The following is a 17,219-nucleotide window of genomic DNA, read 5'->3' as shown; positions in this document are numbered from 1 at the left end:
AGAAAGAACTTAAAAATATTTTGTCCCTGAAAGTAGTTTTTATATCTTTGGGAACTTTGAAAAAAAATTGGTAACACAAAATTTCTCCTTGCTGACGCCTATCTTGTAACCTCACATAATTATTTTATGAAGATATTCCACTTCCAGAGTGAGCCATCTGTTGAACAGTGATCTAAATGATGACTGAAGAAGTCCTGACTTGGTCATGAGTTGTTACTAATTTTTTTCTAGTTTAAAACGGTTCTTTATGTATTATTTATTCTGGAAAAAACCTGATGTTTTGATTTCTGTGAGAAGAGGCATTCTAAGGTCTTCGGACAATTTTATGATGATTTAGTTAGCTCTTTAATTTTTTCTAAGTGTTTTAAATACAATGTCAAAACCTTAGTCTTATATTAAATTGAGGGCTCACTTTTTTCAGTATCTTGATGCTACTTATTTATTTTATGCCCATGTTCTCCATCCATGCTATTTTGTTAGATATTTGAATACAAGTCTCATGATTCCCAAGCATATATAAATGTATGAAAACATTGGATTTTAGTGTTTGAACAGAGGGACTGCTAAAATTTCGGTGTAACTGAAATGCTGTCACAAGGCTTGTCCATTGCAGAGACTCAATATTGATGAACACATGGTAGGAGTCAGTCTTAAAACAAAATATTCCCCAATTTAGTGCTCTTATAGAAACAATAGTTTAAAATATACTTACACTCATAACTACTGCTTTACAGATTATGTAAAATTTTTTGAGAAGGGCCCTGAATAGGAATGTGCCTATTAACTAAATTTAAAGTTTGCATGGAAATTAAATGGGAGAGACTAAAAAAATGATTTTCAATAAAACTGCTTTAGTGGCCTCACCAGTTGAAGTTAGTTTAAATGTGTAAGTTCTAACTAACGACTTCTTAATTATATTTTATTGTTACCAACGAAAACACCTTTGGTTTATAGTGAAGATAAAATAGGTTAGCTTTTATAGTCACACACACAGTAATGCATATAGTTTAATGTATGAATTACGTGGACTTTAATGTTCTAATTGTAGTAACATGACCACATTTGGTTGGTAACACTAGTACCAGCTGTAATAGATGACTGTACACATCTATGAAATACCCAAAGATCCCTATGTGGGTTAATCATTTATCATGCACAAATGTATTTTGTCGCTTTCCCCTGACGTGTCTTATATCAAGTGTAACATTTGTAGCTACTTGATCGCTGGACAAATAAAATGTATTATTATTATCATAAATTTTGGCCTCAAAGGACAGTACAGTACTACTTGGAAAGCTGTATGTATTGTGTGTGCTGTATATTTGAGTGGTAATGCACTGGATTTTTTTTATCTAACATAGTATTGCCATACCTTTCTCTCTTTCATTTTCTCTCTCATCACTTCATCAAAATTATGAATTTTGGGGTTAAACTGGTTTTTAAAGGAAGGGTTGCCATTGATCTTCTCACATTTTCTCATGAAAATTTCACTTCACTCTCAGCCTTTGGCACATAGGAATATTACTTGATGGTAAAAAATAGGATAGAATTAGTTATTTGGTGATTAATTTGAAACTGCAGGAGATGCCATGACATTAAATTTTAACAGAATCTTCTACTAAATGTGCTTTAAAATGCAGAAATCATTCGCCTTGACAGGGATTCGAACCCGGATCCATCGATGTCCAATGGAGTGCTTAAGCCAGTTAAAGTACTGAGGCATCCCCTTACACTCAAAGATTTTTGGGGCTCTAAAGGAACAAGATGTTGTGATGAAATACCACACATAGAATATCACAGGCATTTGAAAGAACAAATAAATGTTATATTTTTCTCAAATCTATCAATATGAGTGAAGTGAATAAGAATGAAGTAGCATTTCTGGGTGCATCAGGATTGTGTCATTTCTGTAGGTTATTTTTAAAGTATTGTCTTGTTGGTGGATATAGTAAATAAATATGAAAACAAATTTTACATTTGTGAGCCGATTGGGTTATTTTCATTATGGAAGCCTTTGCAGACTCTCTATGAATGTATTCAGTATATAATAGACTGCTAATCTACACTTTTATATTTGCCCTCCACTTAATAGTGAGCATTTTTTGCATGGTTTTTATGCAAGCTTCGATTTTTGAAGTGATGCTCAAGTAAAGGTTTCAAGTTAAGTTCCTGGGAACATTGTCATAGAGCTGGAGAGGAAGCTTATATTTCATAGGCACTGTCTCAAAATAGCTTTTCTTCTACCATTGCATAGGTCTTCTTAGGCATATTCCTCCAGAAGATGCCAGTCTTGACCTCACAAAGTGCTCAAGACACTTGAGCACTTTGTGAGGCTGCTTGAAGATTTTCAAAAACTTTTAGGCTTCCTCCATATCAGCTCTGGCGTCCTTACCTTGCATCACTGGTCTATGGATGCCAGTTCCTTTCCTAAATTTATCAAATCATCTCAGGCTCAGGTATATTGAATGCTTGTATTGCATATTTATATTTAATGAGATGGTACCCTAATACCTTCTGCCCTTGTAATGGCTTGCAGATTATTGTGTAGATAAAAAAACCGGAAACATAGTTATCAACACAAAGGTCGATTAGGTAGTTAGTTGATAGAAGAGTTCACCCAATGTTAAGCCAGTAGTGTGTGACATTCAAAACTCAAGGTAGGGGGGCCAGATCCTTTCCCTGTGCCAACTATTTCCCAGGAAGTTCTCATACCTGAAAAATTGCACAGCTTGGGTGAAGTTGAGGGTACCCAGAGTGGCGTGCCCGGTAATTGAACCTAGGATTCTGAGGCCCAGTAGTTGAACACTGTACCCCTGGACTACCATTCCAATAATGTATGGATGTAGGTATGAAATTGGTGCACATAATTCAGTGTTGATATGCGATTTAATGCCTCTCCCTCATGCTTAAACGAAATGTCACATCTGTTATATTTCCAATTCAATGCAAACTGATATAATCCATTGCTGAGGTTCCCCGTGGATATCAAGGTGGGCTATTGGAATATGCAGTTATATATTGGGTTTGCACCATTGCAATGTATAAAATAATGTGTGTGCTCCTTCATAGCCATTGTAACTACTGAAATACAAATCCAACACGTACAACTTTGCAATAAAACTTAACATGCCATTAACTTTTGCAGGAAAATGTTGTTAGTTAAGTAAAAAGTCTGACATTTCTATTTATTTGATAAGCAGTTTGAAAGTGAAGTTCTCTAGTCTTTTGAGTTTAAAATTGCTTCTACTATTCTTCACGTCTACCAAGTAATTTTACATCTAAGCCTATTAAAGAACCCTGCACAAATTGAGTAGCTTCAGGCGTGATGTGGTGGAAGTCGAACATAATGAATAATTGATCGAAGCACTTTTCCACCTGATATATCAGGTGGAAAAGTGCTTCGATCAGTTATTCAAGAACCCTGCATACATTTTAAAATGTTTTTACTACATTATTTTTTCTATTAACATTGTGGAAAATCAAATTTCCTTGTATAAATTGTATAGTTTCCGTTAATTACTTACTCCTTAGTGTTTTTCGTTGTGGTATCACATTGTTTTTATCTTGGAGAATTGGTTTAAATTTCAATAAAAATTTGAGTTTGAAAAATTACTTTCTTAAGACTTTTTAACAGTTTCTGCCAAATTTCAGTCCCTGCTATGTTTAAGGATGCCAGACAAGGAATGTATTAATCTAACTTAACAATTTTGAAGAATGAATGAAACTTGAACAAAAATGTTCTTCTTCTTTAAGCAGTATCTCATTGTACTTCACTGTTTGTGGGTGAAAAAACTTCCATTTATTGTTGGCCATTTCAGCAATAACTTTAATCCCAATAATTTTAAATGTCTTTATACATTTTTAGGGAATACTTTTGCTGCGTAGGATAAGAGTTTTTTAAGCTTACGCATGGAGAAAGAAACTAGTTTGAGCTTAGTCCCTGTTTTTTGTGAAATTGAATTTTTCAGTTCACACTCAAACAATTGTAGATGGTAGGTATGCATAAAAGCAAATAAATACAATAGCTACATGTTGAAAGATAAAAGTATTGAAAATAAATTAAGGGATACAAAAATTAATTGCTTTTGAAGGAATGAGTGGAACAAATAGTGTCATCAAACAAGTTTATTCTTCCATGTGATGATATACGAAAGACATCCATCAGGTGAGATGCAATGGGCATATAAGTAAAAAAAAGGCATTAGAAAAGTACCAGTAAAATTTGCTTCAATGCGCAGAACGTTGTTTAGCTACTACAGTTACATGAAATTTGTTATTAATAATCTCTTGTTTGAATTTAGTTCCCAAATATTTTGGAAACCCATGTGCTAAGTTACTTTTCAATATAATTAACTTGCTTCTATTAACCAGCCCAATAGAATAAAAAAAATAATTTCAAAGGTGATCACTTTCTAAATTGCAAAATTATGTCTTTGGTAAAAAAGCAGAAAAAACCATGGGAAAGTACTAGTTTTGCAAATTTTCATGCTAACCCTGTGACCTATTAAAATTTTAATTGTACCACTTTTCTATTTAAATACACATTACCTAGTTGAATTTTTATCAGTTTAAGTAAAATTTACCTTGTACTAAAACAATATTAAATGTTTGGTGTCTAGAAAGCTTATATGGACTTATGACTTCTTCTTCTTCTATGGATTAGGACTACTTCATAATTATAAGAAAACCAAACAAAAAAATCAATGTTTTTCTTTAAGTGTAAAAAAACAATGTGTGAAGTATTGTTGATTCATACATAAGGGTATTTATTTACCAATGTGAAATGAGATCTCATAATGTACTGATGAAGTATGATGACTGAAGACCGGTAAATGTTTAGCTCTGAATCGAAAGATGATAATGTTGGTATTTTTTAAATATATTGCCTGGATGCATTGGGTATCCTTGTTAATTCAAACTCAATTGCATTGAACAAAAAAATAATGATACATAGTTGGAAAATATCAATATAAGCAGTTATTTCAAATTGAAATTTAATTTTTGCATTTATTACACTAGTGTGTTTGTGAGAAAGAAAGTTATTTTTAAATGAGTAAGCCCATTTTATAATTTGCATTAAATATATGAATTTGGCAATGCAAGATTTTCATTGAAATCCAGTGATTAATTAGCAATTGGCAACTTAGTGACACTTTTTAAATTGGTACTTTTTTCTTCTTTCAAATATTAAATCTTAAAAGTGTGATGCACAATAAATTTATCAATTTTATTGAAATAAATAATTACTGCTGGAACATATTTATCATAAATGGAGGAAGTTATGAAGTGAAATATAAAACATCTAACCACAAATGCCGTTAAAATTGGGTATGTTAAGTGTTGGAACACATTTATTATCAACAGAAGACATTATGTTAGCCAAAATAAGGACTTTTAATATGATTCATTAATTTCATTGCATTTTCATTTCTGCCAAATGGTAATGTTCGCTTTTATTGCTTCTTAAATCAGAATAATTTTTGAAGCTGATAAAATTTCATTAAAGTAAATTAGGATGCAGAGAAAGTAAATTATATTTCAATAAGTATAGTTAGAAGATGAATTTACTTTTCCAATTGTGGTAGTGATTTCTTTTTACTCATAACAAAAGCGCTTGCAATGTTAAGTGATATCTTATCTGGAAGAGGTATCTCATGTGGAAGGAAAATTAAGTGTAAATACATACATAACATAAAATAACAAATATACGTTTTTATAAATAAAATCATTTCAATGCATCTGGTGTTGGCAACTGATATGCAGCTTGATAGGTGAAACATATCCTGTACCCACTCCAATAATGTTTGTACTGATCTATTCTGCTTTCAAAATTACATTGGGCTGGCTTTTCATACAGTCCTGGAGCTGGTTATGAGTATACTTTTTGAGGAGATGGGGAAAAATTCAAGGTCAGTGCTGTCATGCATACTTAATGTTCTTGTTGCCTCACTCTTTTTCTCATAAAAAAACCAACGGAGCACTTAACAGCATAGCACTTGGAGAGATGATATGCTATTGATTTAAGGTCAAATAAAAACGTGAGCTCACCAAGAGGCCAGCCATAATTAGTTCTCAGTAAATCATATTGGAGAAACCTCTATACTTTGGGTTATTTCAATCTAAATTATGAAAGCAGTATAGATGCTCCCTTTATCTTTGGTCTTTGCATGAGAGGCTATCTGTTAACAAATGATCTTATTCTCATGGCAGTAATATGGCAACGCTTTTCCAGGCCTCTATAAACCACCAGCTTGCTATGAATTAAATGCAATCTCTCTCTAGATAGGTATATAGGCTGCACTCAGAAATATGTACATTATTATGCTGAATGGGAAATAATTTTAAGCCAAGCTAAGGAGCAATTCAGTTTAAATTAGAATCAAGTGTAACTCCCCTTTGTCAAATGCTTTATTCTTCATCTTTTAGTTCCCAGTGGGGAGGGACTATAAAAGGTCATCTTAAGTTTCTAGACGTGTGTGCAAAAATACCATTGATGAATGCATAAAAAAAGCATTAATGAGCTCATGATCAATATGAAAAACAATCACTGCCTATGAAAACATACCACTATGATTGCATTCATGTTACATCAAAGATGGGTGATTGTGATCATATCAAAACATTTGGGAATAGGTATTGATCCATTTCAGAAATATTGTTTCCTTTCTAACCTTAGTAATTTCTAAATAAATGACTAATCTTGGTGAAACTTTTTTATTTTTTTTATGTAGTCTCCTCATACTCTAATGTACTTGCTCCAGCGATGTTCCAATGTCTTAATCCCATCTAGAAAATTATATTCCTTTAGGCCTACAAAATAACCATTTACTTAGTCTGTTAGTTTTTTTTTCCATTTCCATCAGGTACCTGATGATGCCGCAAGTCAGTGAAACGCGTTGTGCCGTATAATAAAATCGGTGGAAAAGTACGAGTCTTTCTTTCTTTTTTAGTAATGGATATTAATTACTTCCACGAAGTGAAGCCTGAAACAATAGAATATGTTAGTTTTTTGTTTGAAGAATCTCTGTCCACGGAGGAAAATTAGGGAGGAAATCTGATGTAGCCAAATTAGGCAATTAAGGTGGTTGTGGCTACAATTTGTATCTTAGTGTATGTATTTTTGCCATGGCAATGACACATGTGGACATGCATTGTCTTGCAGAAAGATGACTTTCTTCCTGGCTAAACGTGGCCTTTTTCATGTATCTTTTGCTGTAGTTGGTCAAGAAGTTTAGCGTAGTATTGTCCAGTGACTGTTGGACCAGTGGGAAGATAATCTATCAGCATAATCCATTTTGCATCCCAGAAAACTTAAGTCATCACCTTTCCAGCTAACCATATTGCCTTTGCTTTTTTTGGTGGTGGTGAATCAACATGTTTCTGCTGAAAAGTGAAGAGTCAGGCGTGATATTGTGGAATCGAGACATAATGAAAACTTCGTTGCAATTTTCCACAGTTAAAACTTTATTGCCGACCATGGTTTCGATACACTGTATCATCTTCAGGTGAAGATGAATCTACCTGAAGATGATACAGTGTATCGAAACCATGGTCGGCAATAAAGTTTTAACTGTGGAAAATTGCAACGAAGTTTTCATTATGTTTCTGCTGCTTTGAGTGCTTTTTTGTCACTGAAGTATTGTTCGTTGTAAACCGAAGTTTCATCTGTGGTCACAAACCGGCATGGAAAATCTTATTGGTTGCTCTTAAAATGGGTCAAACATTGCTCGGAAATTTTCATTCTGATGTGTTTGTCATCCTGCATCAAGAGTTGTGGCGCACATCTAGCAGATAATTTTCTCATCCAATTCCACTTTTACAATGTGATATGCCCATTCAAATAACATCCCTACAGCTTCAGCAATTTCTTACACTTTCATTAGGTGATTCTTCATGACCATTTTATGTGCTTATGCAACAATTTCTGGGGTAGTGGCACATTTTGGCTGACCACTAAGCAGATCATCTAAGCTGTCCAAACCAAGCTTAAAACTCATTTTTCCACTTGGCAACTGTTAAAAATGAAGCAGCAGAGTCCCAGAAAGTTTTCTGTTAGTCGGCATGAATTTCCTTTGCTTTTATATATTCAACAGATTCAGGCGAGATGTAGTGGAAGTTCATCATTATGAGAAAAACAAATTTGCGCTTTTCCACAGATTTATTTGTAACATACCGTGCATTTCAGTTCATCGAACCATCTTCAGGTAAAAGATAAAATTCAAATTGTAATACATTATATTTATTCCTATTTGAGGAAGGGGAGGAAGAAAAGAGTGAAGAATAAGGTAGGCAGAGACTAATAGGGGAAATATGGAAAACCCAAAGAAACCGAGAAACTAAAGAAATGGAGAGATGAAAAGAGGGGGGGGGAAAGATACGCACTTGTGGTAATTATTTGAGAGGATGGTGGCTGGTAGTTGGTATCCTGGTGGTAGGAAGGAGGGAAAAATAAAGAAGGGTTAAGCGGGAAGGGTAAATGGAAGAGATAGAGGCAGGTTGAGGGATGAGGTATAGGTGATTCTAAGGAAGACATTATCAGGGAAGGTTTGTTCGACAACTACTGCTTGTGGAGGGTAGGGGATGGTTAGATGGTAAATCTGCAAAGGGTGGAGTTAGTAGAAGGGAGGGAGTTTCACTGCTTGCTGTGGAAATGGAGAGGAGAGTGATTTATAATTTAAAAGAACATTCATATTTAATTTTACAATTTCAAGTTGCTCTAAAATATCAAGTCTTTTACCCTTATTTTCCGGGTGTAGAATCTCAGGGTTAAATTTACATGAGTGGGATGATTGTTGTAGATGCTTAGCAAGGAATGATGTTTTATCAAAAGTCCTCTAGCATCTTTCATGCTCTTTTATTCTCTTTTTGAAAATTCTACTGGTCTGACCTATGTAGCACATCACTGGAATCACACTTCACTTCATATAGGCATATTGTAAGGAGGGTTCTAAGTCTTTGTTGCGGCAAAGGATTTTTCCCAGAGTATGTGTATAATCAAATGATATATTAAACTTTGTTTTATTACATTTTCGGGCAATCTTATTGGAAAGATCACTTACAAACAATAGACACCACTTTTTGGGCTTTTCTTGTGTGGGAGTAAGGGAGCATAACTGTGAAATAGCTTTAGCTTTCAATTTCTTTTTAAGAGATTGGTGACAATGTTTACACTATAGCTATTGGATACTGCTATGGATTTTATGGTGTCCAGCTCATGGTTGAAATTTTTTATTGTTAGAGGTAGTCAGTGTATCATTGAATGGAAGGAAGACTGACAGTTACTGGTTCGTAGGATGGCAGGAATCAGTTGGAATGATGACATCACTGTAACATGGTTTCTGCGCTTAGGACCCCTCTTGCAAACTGCCATGTACAAAGTGAAGTGTGATTCCTGTGACATGTGCTACATAGGACACACTGGTAGAAGTTTCAAGAATAGAATACAAGAACATAAAAGATGCTGGAGGACTTTTGATGAAACATCACTCCTAGCTAAGCATCTTTAACAATCATGTAAGTTTCATCCTGAGATCCCTCTTTTTCCCTCTCCATTTCTTTAGTTTCTCTGTTTCTTTGGGTTTTCCATATTTCCCCTCATTGGCCCCGCCTACCTTACTCCTCACTATTTTCTTCCCCCCCATTCCTCAAACAGGTATAGATATGATTTATCACAATTTGAATATTGTCTTTTACCTGAAGATGGTTCAATGAACTGAAACGCATTGTATGTTAAAAAAGTAAATCTGTGGAAAGGTGCAAATTTGTTTTCCCTTGCTTTCATTCTTTTCTTTAGAAAGTATTTAATCACTGGTTGAATCTCAATTTTTTCGATCTTCACAAATCGCTACATGGGAACAACAGCAGATGGACATCTGGGAAGAGCCACTGGTCTCTTTCCAGAGCACTAACATGTTATGTGTTTACTCATAAAGAATTACCTATTACTATGCAGGAAACTTGTTGCGCTAGTGCTGACATCTGGTAGTGATTCTAAGAATTTTTCAAACTACCCTCGTACATCAATGTATCAACGCCTTGAAACTCTACATTTGCTGTAACCTACTTCCGCTGATCACTCAATCCATGCTTTTTTTAAATGGTACCCTCTGAAGAAGGAAGCAATTATGATTGCACTACCATTTACCCTTTCCTGTACGTCCTTCAGTGAAGAACTGGAAATCGCTTAACTGCTAGCCATATCCAAATATTTCAGTGTTTTCATCATATCTTGGCATAATACTGGATATCCACAAAAAAGTTACCAAATAATTAATTTAGGTGGCCGGGCAGTAGAAGTTATTCAGCTAACATTATTTAATGTACTTGGTATTCCTTGGGGACAAAATTTTTAAGGTTAATTGGTGTCAGGTAACTTAGTATTTTACAACTTTTCAAATCATTCATGTGTCTTGCCAAATAGCTGACCGTTTTGACCCAATTCCATGCTTTGGAGTTCATCAGCTCAACTAAGGTGATTAAAGCATTATATTATGGCAGAACTGGACCTAATATCCTTATTAGTGATATTTCATCCTCAATAACCATCCTATCACTTTGGAGAATCTGTAATCTATTAAAATATTGGATTTCATGCTGGAAATACTAAATTTTCAAAAACTAAAAAAAAAACTTGGCATCCTTGAAGTAATGGAAAAGAATTTTGCCACTAAGATTTCTCTGTTACCATCATAAATAAGTACGTCATCTCCCATCATTCACACACACTAATATCAAATTCCATCCTCCCCTATCCATCCTACTATTCTAATTGTTAATTTTGTTTACACAAAATCATTGGAACTTAGTCTGAGATATTTGCAGGTTCCAAATAACTCATTTAGCACTCCCTTCAAATCCTTTCTTCTGCGAAATGTTCAATAATTGTGCCCAGTTTACTCTGCTCAATGCCTTCACCAAATCCACAAGGAATACAAAGTTATTTTACTCTTTACCCTTCCCTCTGAAAAATTCCTGTAGAGTTTTATTCTTAGCCATTAATACCTCATTTCTTCCCTTCTCTCATAGCCCTAATATTTATGAGGTATGGGCTGCTTTGAATGCACAAGTGAGGTGGATGGCATCGTAATGTTGTAATGTGTCAGGGTTGAAAATTAGCAAGTAAATACTTTGAAATTTTCCTAAGTTACTTATTTATTATAATTTGGTATGAAATCGCTGAACCTAAGGCTTAAGCAATCTTTTATTAGAGGTAGAAAGATTTTGAAGGAGTTGAAGAAATTTCAATACCAAAGAATGGGAGACAATATGGTTAGAGGTTGCTCCTATTCTTCAAATATTTTGTCACATGCTGTAAAAATACATTTAATTGCATTAAATATTGTGAAACCTTCTTATGCATGTCTTTAACCGAGGTAAATAATTTAAACTGAGAACAGGGACTCTCAATTTTATTGCTTTGCCATGGGGATTATCAGCTTTCCTTTATGTAAATATTTGAGTTGAATACATGTAACTATATTAATATTTTACCTAACTGGCCGGGCAGTAGAAGTTATCCAGCTAATATTATTTAATGTACTTGGTATTCCTTGGGGACAAAATTTTTAAGGTTAATCGGGCTGAAAAATTTAAGCTTTTACAATAGTTGGTTATTTCATCTCACATTTTTTTCTGTTTGCCAATATTAATTTATATCCCCCAACAGGATGTTTAGAAATCTTTAGCATTAAGCCCAGGAAATCTAGAGGTGCTCAAATGTTTCATCAGGTTTCTTGATACTTGTTAACATCCCCCCTAAGACTAGTTGCATCTTTATCAATTTAGGCTATAATCACCCTTTGCTGTGAATGTATACCTCTAATCTCCTCCTAAAGAAGTTATACTGCAGTAAATGATGTATTTACCAATTCAAATCAAATTTAAATAAAATTTAAGAACATGGCAGATCTTGCCGGAACTCTTATTTACGGTTGACCTCCAAAAACTTAAGATAGTTTTGGTGCTTGCACTTTGCATCTGCTCAGTACATCTGTAAAAAGCAAGATACTATCATAAGGTTTCTCTCAAAAGTAAAAATTACAAATATTTGTACTATGATATCACAGTTGCACTTTAAAATTGTTTCCAGCATTTCATATCAGACTTCAGGTTCTAATATTTAGGAATAGTTCATCAGAATGATGTCACGTAACATGAAATATAAACCACTTTTCCCATTGCATTGCACTCTCAATTGCATTTTAGAGAATAATAGAATTTTTTAAAAGGCATCATATAGTCATTTTACACAATCACATTGTTGTACATGACTGCCATATAGCCAGAACATACGTTAAGAAGGAAAATGTAATAGATAACTATTCAACATGCCATTAATGTCCAACATTGAACACCCTACTCAATATTCATTATTTTGTTGTGGCAAATGAAACAAATGCCACTGCAATGGTGCTACTCTGAGGCTCCACTTTAATTAAATGAATTCGAGATTTTAAAGAAATTCATTTGTGCTAACATTTTTATTTCTCAACATATTAAGATTTTGAAACTTATAGTATTACTCTGTAGACTTTTTTATATCTTGGATTAATTCATGGTGAACTCTGAACATTATCCAACTTTACAACAGTTTCATTTTCCTCTCGTACAGGGTATTCTTTAGTTAGTTACTTTTTCTAATCTGATAACATCTATATCGCTATTGTACTTGTGCCAAAACTTGCCATAGTAGATTATGAATTACAAGTTTAGAATTAAGAACTGTATTTTATATTGCATTAAAAGAAAAATGTATGTAGGAAATAATTTCAGAATAATTACCACTCAGATTCATCAGTGCTTGAACTGAATTTAGTAAATGCACAGGCATATATACATATATGTAGAGATTTAATTATTAGAATTTGGAGCATTGTGGTCCAGGGGGTAGAGCACTGGACTACTGACTTGAGAACCCTGGTTTGATCCCAGGTTATGCCTCCCTTTGGATCACCCAAGTTTGGTGATTTTTTGGGTGCCAATCATAAACCACGGGTGGCACAAGGGAAGGAACTGGTGCCCCTTTACGCTGAATGTGTGAACTTTGTGTGTTGTAGGAGTGGTACAATAAGGACTCTACCCTCACCAATAAAATCAACCTTCAGGTTGATCGCTCCGGTTTATGAGGAAGACCATTTAATACAGATCAATAAATATCTTTATTTCCCTGTTCATTAATGTACCCATTAAAATGCTCTCTAGTCTTCAGGTCAACCAGGAAACATTGGGATTTCATGGGATTTTAACTGCCCAAGACAAATTCAGGATTGTATTGGATTGTTGAAAAATGCTATGAAATCATATCACACAGCGCATTATATTTCCAATTTCACTAATAAATCTGAGGTTCATTTTATTGAAACTTAATGCATAGGCAACCTGGTACAACCCAGTGAATCATGTGTAGAGATGAAGCTACTAGATAGTTAGCAGTGTGAATATTAACAATAATTTCAACATTCACCATAGTCTTGACAGCTTAGTAAACCTGACAACACTAACATATTCAATGATGTTTAACTTTCATTGTAATGAAAAGTGAATACATTTTTGCACAGCTAGTATTTTTTTGATAAATGTAGCTAGAGATTTTTGTTTAGATTACTATTTTATGTTTACTAATGCCTATGACACTTTCGTGTAGTGTATGTACTATTATTTATCTCTTTGTGATGGCTTCTGTGGTGTGCTGCTATTGAAGACCTAAGTCTTACAGGATTTACATTGGTCTATCTTGTTGGGCATAAGTTTTGCCAGTTTTGCAGTCAGCATCTTTAGGTTAGAATTGCTTAGTACTAGTTTTTCCATTTTATATACCTCTCTCCTCTGCTCAGGTGCTCTCTGATTGGCCAGCAATTATCTATCTGCTTGGGTGTTCTCTGGTTGAAAATGTATTTCCAGACACTGGATATGTGTAACTGTTACTCCATTGTAATTGTTTAACGTTTTTGTGTATTTATATGGCTTCCAGAATGAGTGGCGAGAAGGAATGGCTTTATTTTACAATTAGAACAGTGTTTTTTTTAAGTCAATGTTGTGGGTTGAGCCGATCCAGGTGTCCAGTCCATTGCAGAGCACACGTAGACTGGACCAAAGCTCAATAATGACTTCAAAAACACTGAAGTAATCGTAAAAGAAAGCATTACTTCCCACGACTCATTCAGGCCATAGAAATCCACAAAAAATCAAATAGCTGCAATAGAGAAGACACCAACAAGATTTTCAGCACCTGGAAATGCATTTTCAACCAGAGAACACCCAAGCAGATGGAACACAGCTGAGTGCATAATAGAGGTATATAAGACAGGTAAAAACTAGTACCCAAGCACCTCTGACCTGAAGATACTGACTGCAATGCAGGCAAAACTTTTATCCCAGCAATTCAGTTAGATGTGGAATAAATAATCCCAGCAGACTTGGATCTGCTTTATTCATCTGTTTTACATTATTGCTTAATTAAGTTTAAACGAAATAATCAAATTGAATAAGAAAATAATTAAACATTTAAGTTGGTGGTATGCTTATTTTGGGGTCTTATCCTTGCTTATATTCAAACTGGAATAAAGGTGGTGGCTAATGTTGTAATGGGTTTGATACATCTTAATGAGCACAGCATTGCAAAGTTATCATATTTGCAATTTCCCCTGAATTAAACATCTTAAATAATGCCAATTTATATATTGACATAGCCAGGCATGATTCTAGCCTTAATATGAGAGCGAATGAGTTACTTAAGGCTATAGGTATACCAAACTATTCATGTAGATGATCTACAACAAAATTTAAATTACTCACATAATCAAAGCTGGTGTAGTGCTCAGTGCTGGTTTGGAAGACTTCAAAGCACAGTGCACTTATTTTTTGGGAGCGCATAACTTTCAAACCACGGTAAGAGTGGAGTTAAGGTGCATTATTTTTAAATGAAAGCAAAGCCATCAACTAAATCCAATTTCGTTTTAAGTCAGCACTGGTTGAGATAAATTAAAGTTATTTTAATTTTTTTAATGTGATTACTTCATTAACGTCTCGGCATATCACGAGAAAATAACAGTTTGTCTCTCTGGGTAAAATAATATGAGTGGATGCCAACATACAAAGGACTCACCTCTCTGCCTTCTTTAGCAGTGATAAATGAGAAAAACAACTTTTGTCTCTTGGCATGATGATCATTAACCAATTTGTGCCATAAAAAAGTGAATTATTTAACCTGAAAGTATTTTCAAGTAATGCTACCGTATGAATTCAGTATCATCTCATTATTCTAAAATTACAGCTTCCACGATTTTTTAAAAACTCAAAACATGCAAATTTTTGGAGGAAATATTAACCTTTTTACTGAGTAGCCCAAACTTTATTTTTGACACTTTACTCAAATGGTAATTTTCGAAGCTCTTTAACTCCTATAATTGTTTCTCCATCTCCTACTAACACACCAAAGCACCTGTCAATATAAATTCGTGTCTTCAAGAAATTCCATTTCCTAATTACAAACCTACAGCTGGATTTTTTTGGTAAAATCAATTCTTGGGTATTATCATGAGCAATTTGTTTTCCTCATTCATGCTGAAGATGGCGCTCTTTGCAAACTCAGGCCAAACTTTCATTCTCCTAGTCTTACCATATTCTGTCATAAACTGGCCAATATACTTACTTCATATCACAAACTTAAATATTTTTTTACAGATCATAACATGCTGAAGGTGGAAAGTGTATTTCAATGCATAGGACAATTTGCTATTGATCAGAGTACTCTGGCTTTCAATTTTAGCTATGCTTTGACCACTCCTACGCAAAGCTTTGAGAATTACTCTGTGCCATAGGGAAAACAAAAAGTGGCTCAGAGTCCTGTGTTCTCAATCAGTGGGTTTTACACTCTGCAGGCCTCATTGAAAGTTTAACTGCACCATTTTTTATCAAAACCAAACTTCTGATTGTTAATTGTGTACATAAAATTTGTCAGGAAAATAGCAAATTTTTTTTCATATGCAGATAAAAATTTTAATGCTCTTCCAAATATTGCAGAATAATCAAGATTCACTGTTAGCTATAGGATTAAAGTATCATACATTTTTTATTTTTTTAACATAATTTCTAAAACAAAGGAAGTATTTCTTAAGCACTGCTAGGAAAAATTTGCTTTTCCTCATTAATAGTCTTCAGTTCTCAAGAAAGATTGCCTTAATATGACAATTTAGCATTGAAATAACAAGCACACTGGAACATATCTGAGCACAAATGTACATAGTAAATGCATTAATTACACAAATAATTCAGTTTAACTCAAAAAATTTATTTACAAACATTTGTATTTTCCCATATTTTTTCCTTCAGTCAATACCAAATAGTCTCAACTGTTCACTATTTGTATCACAGCTTCATTGTCTGTATAGATAAGCAACCCCCCCTAATTGAAGCTTTTAAGCAGCACAAGCAAATACATTAGGAATGATAAATAATAGCTTTTTACAAATATCAATAATCTGGAAGAACTTCATCAACAACACTGATTAAACCAACTCAAGCGTCAGACACTGATATTAATGGGAAGATTGATGGTAGCACATCCATCCCCCTACCTCTAACACAATTTATGCATTTCAAATAAATCTCCTTTGGCACAATCGGACCACTTTCTCTGATTTGTCACATTATATCCCAAGTTTGCTATCTTCAAACTCTTACAATTTTTTCCAGGACTGGTACCATCCTCATCAATCCAGCAGCCATTGGTGCAGCAGCAAGTACCTGGGATCCCTTCAGCAAGCGCATACAGCTTAGGCTCGCTGCAAAGTGCACCTCTCTCTGCTCCACCTTACACGCCTGCCACCTCCCCTTTCCTCCACTCCTCCCCTCCAATGCAAGGCAGTAAGCGAGGGAAACGGTGAGGAAGAGAGTGGGCCAATGGATATCAGCATCGTTGAGGGTGTGTAACCTGGAGATGTTGCTGAGCTGTTGGCACACTTATTGTTCAAGGTTTTATAAACATATTTATTTTTATTTGATTTGTGATTGGATGCAGAGCATCATCATTTTGTATTTTCATAAGAGTGAATGTCATGAGTGGGGAGCTGTGTTGAGTGTGTTGCCACTCATCGGGAGTGTATTTAAAATGATAAAGAGGAAAACCTCAAAAACTGCCTTGAGTGGGGTTGTTAGTGTTCAATCATTTTTAAATTAGTATATATCAATATAACACTAAATGTGTGCAATGGTCTTTCATT

General features: G+C 34.4%; 1 protein-coding gene across 1 annotated transcript in view; it reads left to right on the top strand.

The window, feature by feature from the left end:
- LOC139697538 (nucleoporin p58/p45-like) overlaps positions 1–16,883 on the top strand; it is a 44,141-nt gene extending 27,258 nt beyond the window's left edge. Inside the window, exon 10 of the mRNA XM_071596277.1 lies at positions 16,693–16,883. Within this exon, the coding sequence (XP_071452378.1) occupies positions 16,693–16,883 (191 nt within the window). The remainder of the gene's footprint in view (positions 1–16,692) is intronic.
- The last annotated feature ends 336 nt before the right edge of the window (positions 16,884–17,219 follow it).

Source organism: Hetaerina americana, unplaced genomic scaffold, assembly GCF_022747635.1.
Source record: "Hetaerina americana unplaced genomic scaffold, ioHetAmer1.1.p SCAF_8, whole genome shotgun sequence".
Lineage (NCBI taxonomy): Eukaryota > Metazoa > Arthropoda > Insecta > Odonata > Calopterygidae > Hetaerina > Hetaerina americana.
Note: the sequence above shows the minus strand (reverse complement) of the source record. Positions and strands in the feature narration are given on the sequence as shown.